This window comes from Lates calcarifer, linkage group LG19 (assembly GCF_001640805.2).
Source record: "Lates calcarifer isolate ASB-BC8 linkage group LG19, TLL_Latcal_v3, whole genome shotgun sequence".
Classification (NCBI taxonomy): domain Eukaryota; kingdom Metazoa; phylum Chordata; class Actinopteri; family Centropomidae; genus Lates; species Lates calcarifer.
The window spans coordinates 10,348,779-10,368,853 of NC_066851.1; the positions used below are offsets into that span (position 1 = coordinate 10,348,779).

Consider the following 20,075-nt stretch of genomic DNA (forward strand, 5'->3'; position numbering starts at 1 on the left):
CAAGTGTTATACTCAAATGTAAGATTCGGCTGAAACATTTTCAACTCACCACCCAAAACCACAATGGGAAGACATGAATGAAGAGTGTGGAAATTGTGTCCTTAAATTTCAAGCAGTTGGGGAAATAGCGGTTATTTTGTAAAAGTGGGAAAACCTCTTGGTGCTGTATTGTGTGACAGATGTTAAATCAAAACCTGCATAGTTCATTTGGCAGATTACAGACACTTGCATGCAGTTTGAAGTTCCATCCAGACATCATTTTCCATTCAAGCACATAAATTCAATTTATATTTGATTATTCTGGGGACACTTTCTAGGTCAACAACAGCAGCACCAGTGACGTCTGTTGCAACGGATGGAACTAAATTCATGTCTGTCTATCCTTTGAGATTACAGCAGTTCCTATGCAGAAATTAATAGCGGTGACCATATACTAGCATTAACTCAGGATTTCAACACAGCAGGAGTTTCAGACACCGGCATTCTTGCACACTGAGGCCAGAAATTTGAAGCTTTTTTTGTTGCAGAGCGTTGACTTGATTATACATTCCCATTATTTCATGAACTGGACTCCTCAAGCTAGGCTAGGCCCCAGCTTCCCATGACCCTGCACATGATAGGTAGCTTCAGAAAACGCCTGGATATATTAATGTCATAAATTGTTAATAGAAGGGCAAATGCAATGCAGCAGCTAAACATCAGAACAATTGAAAAACCTATTTTTCCTCTTCTGGTACAGCAGATGAATTAACACTGAAGATGATAATGTATGAAATGGAATCTGAACACTCCTACAAGATTTAAGTCTGTGTCTCAGAAATCTGTGACTACATGGCTTTTGTAAAATGGAAAAAATCTATCATAATCCTTTATCAGAAGGGCATGAGAGAGTTCTTCTTTTTTGGTTCCTATCATTCTACTGCAAGGACCTCTCTCTACTTGAGATATATTTTGGCAGGTAACAGAACAAAGGGATGAACCGTCTACTGTGTATCTCAAAGAGAGACATAGTGTCCTTACTTATTTTTTTTTTTAAAAAGAAAACTTCACTTTTTCTTCCAAGTCAATCTTAAAACAACTGTCAGTTTCCAATTTGAACATTGAAACAGTTTGTGCTCGCTGTAATCACTCCCCCTTTTCATTAAAGGAGAACTCTGCCAATTTTACACATCAAAGTCTGTTTACAGGTCTCTGGGAGTCCTTCTGCATATGTGAACAAAGTTGTATAAAGCCTTTTTTGGTTCCAGATGGAGCAGCATGGAAGCTGATAAATTACCTCAAGTGATGTTGAGTCAGTGTCAGTTGGGTTTGAAGACTATTAATTTGAAAATGACAAAAATCTGGGGGTGTGGAGTTAGAAAGAGGTGAGCTTACCAGACCTCCATAGCCCACTCCTTCTTATTTCTTACTCCTTGTACTATTTCACAGCTGTAGTTACTAGCTAAATTTAAACCAGTAGTTTCCAGTCTTTTGGTTTATGATTCATTACCAAAAACAGTGTTTGGCTGGGATTTCTGGTCAAATTTCAGATGTCTGTGACTTGTCACCCAGAACTGATTTTCATTTACTATTTAAGGCCTTCTGCATTTTTTTCCCCAATTAATCACATCATGACCCCACAGAGTATGGTCTAGACCTGCTCTATATGTACAGTGCCTCGAGATAACTTCTGTTGTGAATTGGCGCTATATAAACAAAACTGACTTGACTTGATTTAAAATAATGTGACACTCACATGGTCTGTTTATGCAGAATGAATACTTTTACTCTTAATGCTTTGAGTACATTTAGCTGATAATACCTCAGTACTTTCACTGAAGCAGGATTTTAAATGCAGGACTTTCACTTGTAATGGAGTATTTTTACATTGCTGTATAGCTAAAGGATAAAGCTATAGAAAAGGATCTGACTACTTCTGCCACCACTGTTTAGCTTTGGCAGGACAAATCTGTATTCCCAACAGGTTCTCCATGGCACTTTTCAGTGTGCATCAGGAAATGAGGACATCCCTACAGCAACTTTTAGCACAACAGATGTCAGCGTCCATTTCTGTAAACCCATCTCTCTCTCTCTCTCTCTCTCTCTTCCTTTCAAAGCACACTTTCACATCAGAGTTAAGCTCATCTTTGAAGCATTTCACACATACATGCTTATCTGCCCTCACACCTTTGTCGCACGGCAACATGCCTCTCTCTGTGGCTCCAGCATTTGCCAGCGCGCACTCTGGACTGATAAGAACCTCACAGCCTCATCTTCTGGCTTCACTTATCACTCTTGAGCAACAAGGGAGCACTGTCTATCTGTTCATGTTTCCCTTCTCTTGATAAAGCGCAGACTGGACGCTTTGCTCCTCTTTTGCTCTGAGCGTTTCTCAAAACTGGTGTCTCGTGCCAACACAAGCATCTAATACGGCTCTAGGATAAAACTTAGACTGCGTAGATGGGAGATGTGATGGTTTTTAATTGCAACCTGAGTGCCTGACACTTCACAGGGAAGGGGTGATGTCATTGTCTGAGACAAGAAATATGAAGCAGGAAGTAATAAAGGCAGGTAGGACGATATTAAAGTAAACAGAGACTAACACAGTTTATGTCTGCCTGGATGATGGGAGTTGGCATCTGAAATTGCCCACAGATGGCCTGCTGAAAATACCCAGCACTGAAGGCTGGAGGGCGGCTGCAGTGGACGGCTGCTGGTGCAGTGCCACACAAATCTTTGCTGGAAATGCAGTCAAGTCCAGCTTCAAGAGATAGCTGATATCTATTACTAGACTAGGTGGCAGTGACGGAGAGGAGTCTTGGTCTATAGGGCTGAGCTGTGGCAGAAAAGGTTATCCAGGAACACAGAACTCCCATCCCACTCCCATTGGTCTAACCCTATAATCCTGCATAATGCATAATATTCAAAAAGCCTAGAGAAAGAAATAAAAATTATGCACGTTTTTTTCAGACTAATATTAAGACAAATGATGGTTCATGCCACTGTTGCTATACTAAAGAAAATGCCAACAGGTCAGCAGGTGAGGAAATAAGCTGCTTTTTGATTTATGTTATTCACTTTCCTCGTTCCTTCATCTGCTGCAGTCAGACTTTAATCTATCATAATGAAAAACTAAAGTAATATTCAATAGGCCACAGAAATCAACAGCAGACTTCAATCAGCAGCCTAATGAAAACACTTGTGAGGCTAAATTAGCAATATTATTACACAAATAAAGCAATAATATACCACACAACCTCAGAATACTGACACACAGAGGTGATGATGATTCTTGTCCAGTGAAGTGTGAGAGAGTGAGCTGGTGTGATCAACCCAGAGAGCCTCTGGAAAAATGAACCCCCCCCCCCCCGCCAGGACAGATCATTTAGCTGCAGTATCAATCCCATCTCCATTAACTCACAGCAGACAGCCTCATCACCAAGAGCACCACAAGAGTGACAAGAGGTGACAAATATTGATCAAGATATCAGATCTTGTCGGCTCAAAAGCTTGTAACATAAGCCTCTTTTTTCAGCCTGACAGATATGAATCAATGTTAAAGATTTATATGATGTTTCGGCACCAGGATTTTCATATATTGACAGTGTGATTATGAACTTGTAATTTAATTCAGATGTATAGGGTGGTTTACAAAAGGTCTGATCTGGAATGAAGTTCAAGGCTGCCACCATGTGGCTTAAATAATGCATTGTTGCTCAGGTGGTAAGGTGGGGTACTCAAAGAGATATACATCAATGTTTTTGGGAGAAAACACATTTCTTGATTACCAGGAATAAAAGAAGTAAGAAATCTAATGTTCTATTAAAAAGGGGGAAAAAAATGACAGATTAAGCAACTGCACATTCAGGGACAAATGCATGTATATTTATATAGTATGTGTATAGAAATATATGTATATATGTATGTAAATAAGCACCTTGTGTATAAACATGCTTTATGTTTGTGTGTGCACTGTATGCAAATGCAAAGAATCATAAATACACATGCACACACACACACACACACACACACATATCGTAGTACAACAACTCACATGCATATGCACTATAGGGATTCCTCAGCACAGATACTGTATACTGTACAACTAACATACTGTTGGTGCAGGTATGCTTATGCATATATATGTATATGAATTATACAGCAAACAGCAAATACACATGCACTGCAGACACTATTTGGCCTATATGCAAGTTTAAAATTTGCAGCAGGTTGAAGCATTTGGGTTCAATTCACTCATTTGTGGGTGTAAACTGGTTTGGACAGATTATACTGCAGTCATTTATTATGTTTATGCAGTAACTTCTAAAAATATATATATATATAACTGAGAGCCTACCATCATCCTCTCTACTTTGATTTTTCTTTTCTTTTCTTTCTTTCTTTTTTTTTGCACATATATATTTCATTGAATATATTGAAGGATTCTGCTTCAACAACAGCCAGCTATTGATGACTGAGATAGCCTCAGGCTTTAGTTGTACTGATGACTCTGTGCAGCAGAGGGCAGAGCAGCACCACATTTCAACCTCAACTCAGCAGGCTACCAGAGCCAAGAGCCTTCCCAAAATGATCAGCATGCACTTAATCTCACCAATGAAATCATACTGCTCACAGCCCCATCAAAAAGAAATTGAATGTTAATATTGCATTAGTTGAAATCTTTCCATAAACCTCCCTCTGATCTCACTTTGCATGGATTGAGATGATCTTATGATGGTCTTCAACAAGCAGACTGTCCATCATAAGGGATCCTGTGAATTACCTCCTCATATCCAATGTAAACAGCTTGATCTTCAGCAAATCTGATCTATCACAACCTTCTATTCCACTCTCAGAGGATTAAATAGCTTTGCACTTTAGAGAAATAATCCTCACTCTGTATATGTCTTGGCCTCAATAACTGAACTGGACCGAGGGTCTGGTCTGTGGAGGTGCAGGGCTTGGTCTATTGCAAATCATTTTACTCACTCAGCCTCAAATGGTTATTGGGCTCTATGGGAAATGTCCTCTCCGAGGAGGATGAGGGAAATTACATTTCATGTGATGTTTAGTGCCAGCTTTAAAGTGGGATCCTAATTCTCTTGAAATTTAAGACTAACCAAAATGTTCTAACTTCTGTAAATTTAAAAATACTTTTGGAAATACTGCTGCCTGCAAATCATCCTTTACAAGTCATCAATTTGAAGTTTTTATAAGGTCATGGTGTAGTTGAGGGCCCAAAAAAAGATTCAGATTCCAATCAGGTTGGCCTTAAAGGTCTTACCCAGGTATGAGATAAATCAACAGTAAACAACAGCCATGTTAGCAGCTCTGTAAGGCTGAACTTAGGCACAGCTGTGCTTTGAGCTAAGTGCTAACATCAGTGTGTTAACATGCTCACAATGACAGAGGTGAAATGCTGGTGTTAAGCAAGTATAATGTTCACCATTTTATTTCTGTGTTAGCATGATAACATTTGTAAATTAGCACTGGACATAAAGAACAGCAGAGGCTATTGGGCCACAAACCTATTGGATAATTTTAAAAAATAGACCTGATAACGGTCCAAGATGAAACTGACGGGGTTGTCAAAATTATTACAGTCCATTCTGAGGGGAGTGTGTACCAATAGTTGTTGAACCATTTCACTAAAAATGCTTCATGGTGATGCCAGAGGAGGAGTCAAGGAACCATCAAAGTCAGCTGGCTTAGTTAACTTCATTCAGTTAAACAGAACAAAAATATTGTGGAAACCCATACAGTAATCATCCTTGAAGCCAAATTGCTTGCATGGCTGAAAACTGGGGATCACTTGGAGATATCTCTATCATCTGGTGACTTACAAAGTGGATATTGAATAAGTTGTTGAGCTGCAGAATGGTGAAAAAGAAGAAGAACAAGATTAGCCTTGCCAGGCTCAAGACACAGTGTGCTGACACTTTATAAACTGAAATCTACCTGAAGCGAGATATCGAATCCCTGTCTGCTCTGGAGACTATTGAGTAACTGATTCTATGTTCTTATCTCAAAATAAAACCACAAAAGTGTATTTTTGAAGATGCCTGTTTTGTAAAGTGTTGTAGTGTTGCAGCATGAGCTCCACACCACAGAGTTATGTTTCACAAGCACACCACTCTTTATCTCAGATACTATTCAAGTTGTGAAGCCTCTTGTTAGAGCTACATGTCAAAATTCACAAATCAGGGTAATTCCCAGGTTTAGTGCATCAACATTTATTTCCCTGACACACTCCAGTCTATTTGCTAGCCACCATCAACTGTTGTGTGTATGCTTATCTCTGTCAACAATGTAATTAGCAACCTTTTCTCCATTCAGTGACATTATGGTTTCAATCTGAGAGTCATTCAGTGTGGAGACATGCAGCAGCATACTGATAATCACTGTCCCCTGCCCTTTGAAATTGCTGTCTGCTTAATTGGAATAGATCTCAGTTGTTGGACTCATTAGGAAGGCCCATTAGCTAACTGAGGATGAGGTGTGAAAATGTTATATGGATTACAGCTAATGCGAACACGTAGACCTGTTGTAAGGCAGAGTTCAAGTGGCCTGATACAAAGTTTTATGAACAGCCTGGGGGGAAAAGAAGATTGCCAACAAATAAAGCTGTTAGACTTTGGCTAAGTATTTAGATAAGAGGATGAAACAGCTTGAGTGTCGGCTGGTAATAGCATCTATTAAAGTGATTTGAAATCAGGCTGAGGTCATCCTGCTCGGGGGAGGGGGGTGGGGAGGTTGGGAACCGCTCTCACCCCCCCCACCCCGGCCCAAAGGCACCGGTCCCCTAGTTTAATCTGAAATTGAAGGCTCTCAACTGCGACGGATTATAGGGACTAACCCAAGCATGCAGCCGGGGGACTGTCTCCTAATGAGCCCGGGCCAGCCGAGCATCAAGTGACAACAAGTAGCTGCTCCGACAACAAGGCCAACTTCACGCCGGTTAAGAGTTACAGTAACGCTCTGACAATGAAATCATTTGTTACCAGGTTTGCAAAGGAAAGCTAGAATAAACAGACACCGGAAAGCCACATTTAATAAAAGGCTATTTCTATTTTTATGCTTTGTATCTTGAGTTATACACATTTAGAAATAAAAACACAAACATTTTTTTAAGACTACAAGAAAACAAATTTAAAATTGTGCCTTAGTGAGAGAGATTAATATATCAATTATATACAGAGAGATATAGGACAACATTTACTTTCTTCCTCGTAAAAGAGTACTGTCGGTGGGATGGTTCTTTTTTCAGATGTCACCATTTTCTAACTGTACAAGCAAATTTAAAATGAATGTTGAGAATGAAATGTAGACCTTCAGGCACTGACTGCTCACTGGTCATTGGTAGTCCTAATTGACATATTATAAATGTTATACTGGATAAAATTTGACTCATTTGGCTCTATATATACACCAATATTAACACTTTACTCCCACTCAGTCCAGTCTTCTCTACTACGCATAAACAACAACAACTGTAAGTCAACTGTAAGCTTGGAAGTAAATCAGAAAAAAAGTGCATTTGCATCTGCTGTGCAACAGATGAGTTTACTTTTCAAAGAAGTCCAGATGCAGGTCAGTTAAAGAGAAGTCAGCGAAGGATGAGAAAACCCGCAGGACGGCACGATATGTCGGGATAAGTCTGTATACATGCTGAGAGCAGCCAGGCCACTGCATTCACTCAGGGAGAATAAGAGTCCTCACTCAGTCTCTATGGACTCTTCTCTTCCTCTGCCGGGCTCAGCGGATCGCTGGCTCTCTCCTCGGCCGCCTGTCTCTCCTGTTTGCCCTCCTGCAGTCTGTCATGAGAAACTGTCCCCAGCACTTTGGCACTGTGCTCCTGTGCCTTGGCCCTGAGTGCAGCAATGCTGTTCTCTCTCAGTTCTTCTTTAGAAATGGCGGGCTTGCCTTCCGACCTCTTCTCCTCCGCCTCAGCGTCTTCTGCCCTCTGAGAGCTGGGCTGCTGGGGCGCATCGCACTTTCCTGTGGGTGGGGGAGCGGCTGCCTCCATGGACTTTTTGTGCATCCCTGCAAAGAGTTGCGGGTATTCAGATTTAGAATTGCGTCTGTTGATTGGTAAGCCATCTTGGACTGAAAATAGCAAGCAAAAATAGTTCTGGTTTAGAATATAATGTCTGAATGGACAAGGGCAATGCATGGCCATGGTAGAAGATGAAAATCTTTTATGTAACACACTATATTCTCAGTTTATGAAGGTTCTGAACTCTGTCAATTTCCCACAAGTGGGATAAATAAAGTCTATCTTATCTCTTATCTTAAGGGTCATGCTCAGCAAATGAGAGCATCACATGTACATGTAAAAAATACAAATAAACATAGAAGAGAATGTTTTTGGGTGATGGATGATAAGCTTGATTCAAAATGCAAAAACAGAAGAGTTGAAAACAAAAATGAGAGAATGATGCTAAAAATGTGTGGATGAAAAGTAAGACAACAGCCTCACCGAGCAGCCAGGGGGCGCAGGACTCCATGATGCCATCCTTGGCGGACTTAAGGATGGACTCCGGCAGAGGGATTGAATGCCTCACCATGGCTCCATACAGCCCGTACTCAGCCATCACTGTGCTGCGGCCCCAGCATTTCTCCCTCTTCCTCCACTTAGCTCTGCGGTTCTGAAACCACACCTGTGACAGGACAACAAATCACTCAGTTATTAGGTAGCAGCACCATCACCTTCACAATTAACATAACATAACAATTAGGTCATTATCTACTCTCGCTAAAGAACTTATAGAGGCAGAGCTGCAGCTTCCAGTGAGGGAAATATGTGGATGTAAACACTGGATCATTGGAATCAAACACTGTCAATCAGCGCACTTTTTAAAAATGCGTTCTTTAATGATCACCCTATTTTTATCAGTAGTTCTGGACATGGCTGTGATGAAACTAAATGACACTGGTGACCTTTAACCTGTGATGGCAGAGACTAGATGATGAGTGGATTCTCAGTGATTTAGGAAACTGGAGAGATACATCTTTCTGAGTTCAGAGAAGTTTTGCCAAATATAACAGAGTGGATAATATGTAAATTCTAGGATTTTTTCTTTTAAGGGTTCATTCATTTTAAATTGGTACCCTAAAGAAGGTCTGGCTTCATTATAATGACTAATGCTACACTCAAGAGCTATAAACTATCAATAATTGTGTTAATCAATTTGGCTGGGTGTTTGTTTCCCCTCTATTTAGTAAAGCTGCATTTATAAATGTTGATAATCCAGTAATAAATGCCTGGTATTTTGTTATGGTAAATGGTCCAGCTCTTCTGTGGTGATGGTATGGGCCATTTAGTCAACAAGATTTTTCTCACAGCTCAAAAACTGTACTTATTAATGGCTTAGAACTCAACTGTAAATCTTTAGTTTATGATTCGTTAAACACGACTTTTGCCAGTAGTTGCTAACCCTTTACTAAAGTGGTAGTTATTTTAAAGCTGACCTCTCTGGGAATCAAAGTGTTATTCAAGGTAACTTAAGATAACAGTTGCTTCGTTTTTTTCTGATCCAGTCCATTGATTTCCTGTAACAGGTGTGAATGATCTCTGCCTCCTGTCAGAGCTCATCTCCTAGCTACCTGTGCTGGCATTATAGATGGTTTGACACACCAAGACACACACACACACACTGCTTGGCCACAGCCAGCAGCTTCCTTGAGGCCCTGCAGGCTATCTGTCAGCTCAGAGAGAGGCCAAATTGATTGTATAGCACAACACAGGACTGTTAAACACTCTACTTAGGCCCCTCTGATGGCTCTATGAGGGGGTGGGGTGGCTGGGGCAGAGAGAAGATGCAAGTGAGGGGACAGATATTAAATTGAAAACGACCAACCCCATTTTCAAGCTTTTTTTCACGGGTAATTCTGATGATAACCCTTATTTCATACAAGATACTTTTTTTTATTTTTTTAAATGAGAAATTGCTTCTCTGTCCCTCAAAAGAAGCCAGTGTGGAAGCTGCGAGGAGGAGCGACCCTGGGGCACGCCGAGGCTGATTGAAAAATAAGTTAATTTCAGGCCCAATCGATGGTGGGCAGGCGGGCAAATATCACGGGAAATTAAACTACCGGGACTCGGGGGAGCAGCGCTATTGACCCGTGCTAATAAATTCAATGTAGTTATTTCATTTGAACTCCCTGCGTCTCTGCAGCAGCAGCAGCAGCAGCAGCAGCAGCAACAGCCAGCCTCCCGAGCTCGTCTGATTTAACTAATTACACTCAATGAGAAAATTGGGTGTTAATTTTATTTAGGATAGGAGCAGGCTCCGGGCTTATTTATTTATTTCCTTTTATTATTTATTCGCGGCTGTTACTGTTGCAGAGCCCGTAATGAGAATGAGATTAAAAGGCACCCCGGCAGATGGATGGTCCAGGTCACACTGCAATCTTCTTCCGCCTTGATAGCTTGATTAGGTCGTTAGTGGGCTTCTTCCCCGAGAACAAATTGTTTCACATCCAACTACTGCGCCTGATGAGAGATTATCTGTCCTGGCGAGGGTGCTGGAGGAGAGCAGTCTTTGTTCAGACAGGAGGGGAGCAGCACTGATCGATTTGCCGGGGCTGCACTTTTAGCCCATCTCCCTCTTTTTGAACATTACAGAGCAGCATGAGAGGCAGCTGGCGGCCTCCACTCAAATATTACAGCACATTATTAGCACTGATGGAGAAGTGAAGGATGAGGGGACTGCATCTGCCCTTACAGGTGAATATCCATAAGGCCAACAATTAGAATATTCACATAAATTAATTAGGGTCACAATCTAAGAAAAATATGAATTCTGCTGCTTATTACAAGAATAGTCTGACACTTATGATGTATGTTTTGCAGTGTGCACTCAGTCTAAAAAATCTAATCTTTTTTAGCAATATATGCTGTAACTTTATCTTATAAGCGCCCTTTTGTCTTTTATTAGCCAGGCATTTTTAACACATATTTTGGCTGAGAGCATCTCAAAGAGAATACCGATCAAACGGTGCTTTTTAATTTTTTTTACAACAATTTTTACGAGCAATTTTAATATTTTTTTAATTCATATTGTGGCCCAAAATAAAGCAAAAATGCACAGAATATCTCATTTCTTTAAAATGTAGCATTTGTGTGGGGAAATTTTTTTTCTACTAAAAGTCGTTTTAACACCTCGGTGAATATGTGTAAGACATTTAAAATACAGCTTAATTTATGGTTAAACTGGACCATAAAGGCTATATCTAATTAATAGATTATTATTGGGGGGGGGGGGGGGGGGGGGGGGCTTTAGATTGAATAATACAGATTCATTATTATCATAAAAACACAGGAGGCTGAAGGGGACAGTTACCTGTATTCTGTCTTCAGGTAGCTCTGTTTTCATGGCCAGCATCTCTCGGGCATAAACATCCGGGTAGTGCGCTTCATTAAAGGCCTTTTCCAGCTCCTCCAGCTGATATGAGGTGAATATGGTCCTGTGGAAGCGGGTTGTTATTTTAAAATGTGTGGACAAGTTGAACAAAATGTATTTCTGCAGAAATCATTGTTTGTGCTCTGTCACTTAAAGTGAAAAAAAAAAAACACAACCAGGAATAAAAACCGCTAATGTTCAAATGACAAAATAAACGGGCTTAAATAATCTGTGAATTTGATGAAATTAGGTCAATAAATTCGTTTGTTCTGGTGTAACGAATAAAGCAAAGCACACCAGACAAAGCCTAACATTTCAGACGACCTATTTAACTCTACGATGACAATAATGCAGTAATCTATGGCTGATTTGTAGTTTATTATATATATATATATATATATATATATATATATATATATATATATATATATATATATATATCAGTCACTGGACTTGTTTATTACCTGTATCTATAACACAAAAAACACAACAATTACCACATCATTTTGCTGCCCTGTAAAAGATTATTCATTAAATTTTACGAAAAGAAACCTGTCCTATACGAATTTCCCTGAATTTCCCATTTCTAAAATGAATATTAGCCTAATAACCAGAAATATTCACTAACCGGTGACGTCTTTTCTTGCGTTTCTTGCTCTGACTTACAGATGACTTTGAGAGTTTTCGTTCATTTGAAGATAAATCCTCGGAGTCTGGATCAAAAAAAGGAGAAAGTACAGAAGATAATGAAGCTAACAGAGTATTTTCAAATTGCCATGATAAAATGTAAACTGCTGACACTGACAAAACACTCCTGTTTTTATTAGATAATTATATTTTAAATATTTCATTTAAAATAACACAGCAGGCTAATAATAATAATAATAATAATAATAATAATAATAATAATAATGATAATAATAATGTAAAAATGAGGAAATGCACGCACTAGCTCAGGTTGGAAATCTATGAAAAATACAACAATTCTATTGCAGTGAGTGTAATATTTATTATCAGTAACAGTGAGGCTGACCTGAGCTGGCAGACTGGCTGGTGTCCAGATGGCCTGCGGACCTGCTGTGGGGCTGCAGGTGAACGTCCTGTGCGTCCGACAACACCGTCTCCAAAAATGCTGGTTGGCTGTAAAACGACGGAATTCCACCAGGGCCGATTAATCCCATCCCGACACCCACACCCACTCCCACGCCAGCGTGGCCCAGCACGGACCTGGCGGCGATCAGGTGAGCCCCGGCCGGCAGCGAGCCCAGCGGGTTCCTCGGGGCCGCGGCGGACGGCTCCTTATTGAGCCCCAGTATCTCCTGGATGCCAAAGCCGGTGCACCTGGGCGGCGGATGGGTCGCGCCGTTCTTCGGCTGGAGGCTGTTACTCCCCCCGTTCGCGCCCAGAGAGGTTTTCTCCGATAAATTTAAACTTTCCGACAGCACGGCGCCTTGTTTCCCCGTCATGGTGTCTCCGATGCTACTTGAAAGGCCTATTTTTTTATTGTAGCGTCTCACACGATGGTCCCCAGTGCATGATCCTCTGTGTAACACACAAGAGTCCCTTAGAAAATGGTCCTTTTATCCAACAGGTCCATCCCAACAAGAGGCAGGACCCAGCAGCCAATCAGCTGCAAGGATTCAGGATTCCTGTGGATCATGGATGCATTATACGCCCTCTCGGATACATATCTGCATTTTCCTGAGGACTATATGGATAAACGAGGAAGGGATTTAGGCTACAGAAAGAAAGGGAGGAACGAAATGAAATGTCTTCAAGGCTGCAGGAGGAAAGGCGCGATGCTGAGAATGAAAACTACATTACCAAATGGAACCTGTATCCTACATATTTATACAGATATTCAGTTAAAATTCAGTTAAAATAAAACTACAGTATTGAACCCATAGACAAACACATTGCCTACTGCTTATAAACTGACTGCAGATATATCACTGCTCATATCATTTTTCGTTCAGATGTCAGGCCTAATTAAACCGTCTGTTTCACACCTCTTATTTACCTTTGAAATGCGGCAGGTTTCGATTTCGAAATTACCTCAATCTCCCAGAATAAATCAGTATGTATTACCACTCGCTGAGTAGTTCACACACAGAGGCAGCTATGATCTCTCTGCCCAGAACCACTGGCTCACACGAACGGATAATTGATCTCCAGATGCTATGGGAAACTCATCACACGCAAATCAAAGGCCCTCCCCAAAAAACACACGACAGCTGGACGATATGGAGCCACTGTGCTGCACGGTCCTGTGCGGAGATAATCCCACAGCAGCAGCAGCAGCAGCAGCAGCAGCGCACTACAGAACAGATTAAATCACAGAGACGTTTTCTACGAGGAAACTGGAAATATGGCCAAACAATTAACTTTAAAAAATCTATTGATTTTTTTAAAAGTTTTTTTATATAACAATATTAATACTTCTAGCCTACTAATAATGGTGCTGATAATATTAATGCAACGTGCACTAAGCAGTATGTTGGTTAATAGCTAATCATGACTGGTTCAGGATCATCATATAGACTACATTAGGATACATTAACATTAGTTCAATTATGGCAGAAATCTGAAAAATCTTAATGTCAGGAAGCTGATGAAACATGCTGGTTTACTAATATTTAGAAAATACTTAGTGGCATTTTTGTATTTGCATTTTTAATTTGTGTCTATTTTTAGATGCCTTTTTTTAATTAGTGGAAGAAAAAAACAGAAACAGGTTATTATTTTGGGTCTGATTATTTTAATAACCCTATTTATTTTATGAATAAAGATGCAGACCAAAGCCATACATCCCTTGTGGTGTTTCATGATCAGTCAGATAATGAGAGAGTTGAAGGTTAAAAAACAGAATAATTTCATTAATCATAAAGTTGATTTTAAATAATAAAAAATAAAATAATGTAAAAAAAAATGTCGTTTTGGAATGGCTTTGTTTGGAAATCACAAGAAACAAAATTAGGACTGGCCCGTTTTGTGCATATGGGGTTGAGTGTATTGTAGAGCTTCCAGTTGATTTACTTTGCACTATGCATAGATATCATCAAAGTGATAACACAGTAATCATGCAATAAGGCAATGAAGGAAACTAACAATAAACACATGTGTATTATGTCAGTAACAGAGCAAAACCAGAACAATGCTGGAGAACTGGGCCACTCAACTCCAGAGGACATGACACAACAACATGGCTAAAGTATCTTAAACCTATATGAACTGTGAGACTTAATGCGAGCAGAAGTGCAGGGTCTCGAAGGATCTGCCTCGCAGAGTCATATTTTATATCAAACAGTGTGAAATGAGCTGCTGATTAAGAAGGAGAAAAATATTGCTGCTGCAATTAGTGGTTGGCCAGTTGAAACTAATTAGGGCCTATTTAGTGGAAATTCTATTAATGAAGAAATCAATGTTATCAGGATATGCTAATGACACATCAGCCTGTTGGGATCCAGTCATTTATTAACATGGAAGGGTGTGAGTCAGGATGACCCGTCAATTACAGGCAAGTCACTGCCTCCTCTCACTCCATCATCACTCCTGCTGCAATCCATACAGCCTCTTTTTTTTGTTTGTTGACAGTGCCACACTTTCTCCTCTCTGTATGGTTTTTAATAATCCATTTCCTATGAAAATGGCTGCACGCTGATTTACATGCAGAAGAGATGCTGCCTAATAAGGCTCTAGATTAAGGGGAAGATTTAGTTCAGTCATTCGTGTAGATTGGGTTGCCCATCAAAGACATGCAGGATCTGACGGCTGCAGATTAAAAAGCAAACAGCTGTTGGAAATTTTTTGTTTATCCCCCCTCCACCACCACCAACCCCCCAACCCTCCAAACCCTACACCCATCTCCTGCTTCGCTTCTCCTGTTACTTGCCGTGGAATCTTTAGGGCTCGGTGCAAAAATTAGGAACAAAGTGTCCTCAAACCTTTTGTGAAACGCACAGATGTGAACGAGCAGTGACAAACTTATTCAGTGTGTAACCTTCCAGTCTTGCAGCAGGTCAAACACTGATAAACAGCTGAAAGAAAAAACCGCCCACTGTAATGAATATCACATCCTGCTGATGTGACTGGTAAAGCTTGAAATGCATTTGTGATAATGAATAAGCAGACAACTTATTTGTTTGCAGGAAGGTCACAGCAGAACTGGAAACATAGCTGAATGCATTAACTGACCCCAAGCAGACATGTTTATACCACACATGAACTTCTGTTCATCTGACAGTGGTGCGTTCACTGTTTCTAAGGATTAAATAGTGTAAAACTACTCAACTGTCTTCAGAGACAAACAGACTAATAAGCTATTTTGCCCTTCTAAATTAACGTTAGAAACCTCTTATCGGTGTGATTGAGTCTCTGTGGCGCTGAATCAAGCTGAATCTTCCAGTGTTGAAAAGGAGGTGCAGGAAACTTGATGACAGCACACATGTAGAGCCGAGTCAGGGGAAAAACTAAAGCACAGCCAGAGCCTCTGCTTTCCCAAAGCACTTGCAAGGCGTGATGTGATGCCATGTAAATGCCCCCCCCCCCCCCCAGAAGCTCTACCACAAACCCCTTCCCTGCCTGTCTCCCCCCCTACAGAAAGAGTTTGCAAGCCCATGCAGCTTTCTCATGGCTCCTCTACAATGGCATATTTGGAAGCTGCCCGTCGGCATTGCTTAATTAGGCGAGGAGTTGATTAATTTGTACTAATTGACAGCTAATTTAAGGACTTGGGGCACATCGGATTGACGTTTGTAGGGGCACAGAGGCTATGTGAGGTCAAAGCAACACACTGTGGATGGATGGATGGATGGATGGGTGGGTGGAGGGATGGAGAAGCTGTGATATTCTCTCTCTCCATATGGAGGACTATAGCTGTGCAGGGACTGACCCGTTTCTTGAAGAGGCTGCTCGGCCAGAGGGAGTGTGGGCTGCCTGCAGGCGACAGGCAGCCACCATGTGCGTGCACCATATTGAGGATGTCAGGTCGCATACCACGTTAACGCTCAGCAGACTGATCAATGTTCATCAGTCAGCATCAACAAGTGTCTGCATGCAACTGGTCCTCATGACAGCAGGGTCACCTCCAGTCTATTTAATGCATACAAGAACTGAAACTCTAAAGCATTTCATAATGAATTTACCTGCAGCTACACAATGGGCCTGGGCAGCAAATTCTCCATACTCCAATACCACTTTCTGATAAGGAAACCCAAGGAATGTAACAAGTGTAATGTAACATAGTTACAAATACAGAATTAATTATGCTATTTATGTAATATTAATCCACCCAACAATTACATTAATACACTTGACCAACTATGACAGTAAAATCCAAGCTACGTGTGTATCTATGATAATCATACAATAAGTTATAGCCCTAACATATAATACAGTAACACTCACAGGAAAGGCCATTTTCAGCATAATGAGCACTTTAACTTCACTTCAAGTATATTTTGCAGATAACAGTGATTTCCTTTTAACATTTTCAAAGCAGGATTTGACTTGTAATTTAAACCTTTACATTATGATCTGAGTATCTCTAATGGTTTTATACACTGGGGTTGGTCTGTACTAATAAGCCATTAATGACGTCTTTTTCTTTTAAATATAAATCCATAACTCTGCTGTATGTAAGTTACCTCTACATAGCCATACAAGACATGCGTGACAATTTATAAATATTTTAACACAGGTGCCTTATTTTACAGTTGTACTTTCCATTGTATGAAGATTTTAATACGCCTGTTTTAAGTGATTCATTTGCAAAAGTATGCATACAAGCGTTCAAGACTCCCCACATTCCCCCCTCCCTGTCCCAGGATACTCCAGCAGCACACACACAGGCAGTCGCTGTATCTGAAGGCTGGAGACTTGTGTAAATAATCCATATTTTTTCGGAGGGGTGAACCAGGGTCCGTGCAAGAGGCAGGGGGTGAAACCACTGAGGCAATGGCGGCCTCTGTCCGTGTGAATCGGAAAAGACGCGTTAGAGGCTTATTAGCGGCCTGGGGAGAAGTGTAACTTGTTGGGAGTGAGCGGCCAGAGCCTCAGCGACATCTCCAGCCGAGAACAGTCCGAGGCATTGTCTTACCTAATTATGGCGGATGGACTTCTTTTTGTTTCCCATTCGGCATGCCTGTCTGATTCTCTTTTTGCCCGGCCGCTAGCCCCGACAAGGACTGAAGTGTGCTAATTAGAAAAGAAATGGTCCTAGTAATTATGTCAACTCTCGTTAACGGCGATGACAATGAGCAATATTATTTTTACGCAATGTTTTGTGTAGGGGACCCTGCTTCCAATGCTCATTAAATGGAAAACATGACCCGGTAGCCGGGAAAGCACTCTCACGTCGGAGCTCTTTACATGTCCACAGCCGGAGAGGTGCTGCACTTTGTGGAGTGACAGAGGCATGAAGTTATGGCCCTAATTAAAAGTCTCTAAAAACTGTTGCATCACCAAAGTTAGCTGCTTTGGCTGCAAACTTAATCACTTCCAAGGGGTCTTTATAAATGAGAAGCAATCATCTTTTCATTTTAAAAGTTTATTATACAACCTCACAAACTGCAAAAAAATGTAAATCATGTTTAAAATAGAAATAAGAATAAATAAAGAACATTTAATCAAGGTAGGTCTACAAGCTACAGAGATATTCTGTGAAAAGTAATAAATCATTTTAAGTTTCCATAAAAGGAAAGGCGTCTATCTAGAGGACAAGAGGTGAGCTGAGGAGTTTGGGGAGAATACCTCAGCTGTGTGAGAGAGCATTTCTGCTCCACTTTACTGTTTGAATGTAAAGTCTTTGTTGTCAAGGACTGAACATATTCAGAGTATATATTGCTAAACGCATAGACCAGATTCAGCTTGAAATCCCACATCTCCCGTTACTTGAAAAAACAAACAAACAAGCAAAAAAGATTTGTCACTTCTTGGGTCTTTCCAAGATGTTCAGGAATTTCCCCCTGGTCATTTCCCTCGCTGGAAAAAAAACAAGAACACACAACATCACATATTCAAGATATATCCCTCTGCACAGCACAGGTTAAGAGACCGGTTTTAATCATTGTTATGCTTGTAAGAGACCAAGATTCCAGTCTGCTTTATCGCCTTCTAGATATCTTTGATAAGTTGGTAAAACCAGAACAAAGCTGTCACTCTCACACAACATTTGCCTGCAGCTCTAACCACTTCAGAACTGTTGTTTAGTTATGCAAAGCATGTATTTAATATCTGCAGGATCACGCTGGGAGGTAATTTATACAAACATCTGTTCATTCAGGACATGGAAAACAACATAAAATGGAGACGTCGCTACCAAAGGCTCTTGTGATTTGCTTGATTGCTGTCTCAATGTGGCGATGCACAAGTGCTCAGACCTACACGTGCATGAAAGTGTGTTGGTGTATAAGCACTTCTCCAAGATGAGAGAGAATAGAAGCAAAATGTCTCTATTAGAAGAGGTCATAGGTACACATTTTTGCTTTGTTTTAAAAGGGACACAAGTCTAAAGGATTGGGAATCACTTCAGATAATACACTTGAAACAACTGTCCTCAGAGCTGTTTTGTTTCTTCCTTTTTTCTTTGATTTTGCAAGTACTACTCAACTTTACTCATTTTCACACACACACTATAGAACTGCAATGACATCTGTGATGCCAATAAAGCAAACAAAACAGTGAGGTTATTCCTCGTTGTCAAGATGTCTGGGTGGGATCCAGTCAACTAGGTTTTGCACAAGTGTGTCATCTCTGTGCCACAGATGATCCTGACACAGAATCGTCCCTGCTGAAGGCCCTTTGTGAGACAGGTCTTCTCACTGGGAGGGCAATCACTGCTGAGGCTTTTCTGTCTAAGACAAACCGTTGTGTCACTATGGAGACGGCAGGGACTTCTCCTGCAGCATCGTCACACACCCCGGAGAAGCACCATCCAGGTACAGTAATTACTCTTTGTTACAGATAAGAAGAGGATCAGGCTCTCGGCTCCACTACGTTTTTTATGAGCTGCAAAGCTGGAATCACCTGGGCGACTTTATGTGGCTTCTAACTAACCTTGTACATCACACAAATATAAGACTACAGAGCAGCCGAGTGAGGACTGATTGCAAATGGGTATTAAACAGAAAGTCATCCACCTTCACAATGCCTGTAAGAAGAATGTGATCAGGATCTCAACTGGCTGCTGTCTGCCTGAGTGCTGGTTGAGGGGGGGGGGCCTCCCCTGCCCACGGCGGCTAATGAAAAAGCTGGGGCAGTTAGTAATTTAGGTGAGTCGCACACTGTGGAATGATAATGGTGTATCTGGGCGTGGGGGCCACGTCACCTTGAGGTGTCCGTCATTAGGTTAAAGATGATGCTAATTGGAATGGGATGGATTCATTTTGCACTTTGCTGTCTCTTCAAATCACCCTAAACAAAGTCATCAGGGGACCCCTGGATGCATAGGGTGCTTCAGATTAAAATGAAGCCATCAAAATTAGGTGAGGAAAAGTAATTACACTGAGATGACCCTAAAACCGCAAGTACACTGATGTCAGTCTATTATTAAAAGCAGTTCTACTAGGAATAGTAAAGGGTTGCAGTTAATATTTTAGATTTTTAAGGTGTCATGCTTCTCTATCTCTTGTTATCTTTTTCTCCATCTCTTGATGAGCCCAAACTGTAAAACAGATCAAGGATGGCTGAGCC

At 40.8% G+C, this 20,075-nt stretch overlaps 2 protein-coding genes across 4 annotated transcripts in view; both read right to left on the reverse strand.

The window, feature by feature from the left end:
* lin52 (lin-52 DREAM MuvB core complex component) overlaps positions 1 to 20,075 on the reverse strand; it is a 50,158-nt gene that overhangs the window by 21,430 nt on the left and 8,653 nt on the right. Inside the window, exon 6 of one of the 2 annotated variants that reach the window (XM_018690240.2) lies at positions 17,916 to 18,365. The exons of the other annotated variant lie outside the window; for it this stretch is intronic. Coding sequence (XP_018545756.1) covers positions 18,310 to 18,365 — 56 coding nt within the window. The 3' untranslated portion in view covers positions 17,916 to 18,309. Of the gene's footprint in view, positions 1 to 17,915; positions 18,366 to 20,075 lie in introns of those variants that run through there. 2 annotated transcript variants of the gene reach the window in all.
* Positions 7,019 to 13,245, reverse strand: vsx2 (visual system homeobox 2). 2 transcript variants are annotated; one of them, XM_018689963.1, is made up of 5 exons: positions 12,418 to 13,245; positions 12,013 to 12,097; positions 11,325 to 11,448; positions 8,459 to 8,639; positions 7,019 to 8,022 (listed from the first exon to the last, which is right to left on the reverse strand). In XM_018689963.1, exons 1-5 carry the CDS (start codon positions 12,848 to 12,850, stop codon positions 7,706 to 7,708), a joined length of 1,140 nt encoding a protein of 379 aa, XP_018545479.1. In that variant the 5' UTR covers positions 12,851 to 13,245; the 3' UTR covers positions 7,019 to 7,705. The 2 variants fall into 2 exon arrangements, with proteins under 2 accessions (XP_018545479.1, XP_018545477.1); XM_018689961.1 differs by having other exon boundaries at positions 7,019 to 8,085.

What these genes read in the sequence shown, in the direction of transcription:
- vsx2 (XM_018689961.1), bottom strand. Translation starts at nt 12,850, where the DNA reads ATGACGGGGAAACAAGGCGCCGTGCTGTCGGAAAGTTTAAATTTATCG. An exon ending in CGCAAGAAAAGACGTCACCG is followed by an intron (nt 11,449 to 12,012) that starts GTTAGTGAATAT and finishes CCGCTTCCACAG; the next exon opens with GACCATATTCACCTCATATC. An exon ending in CTGCGCCCCCTGGCTGCTCG is followed by an intron (nt 8,086 to 8,458) that starts GTGAGGCTGTTG and finishes TGCTATTTTCAG; the next exon opens with TCCAAGATGGCTTACCAATC.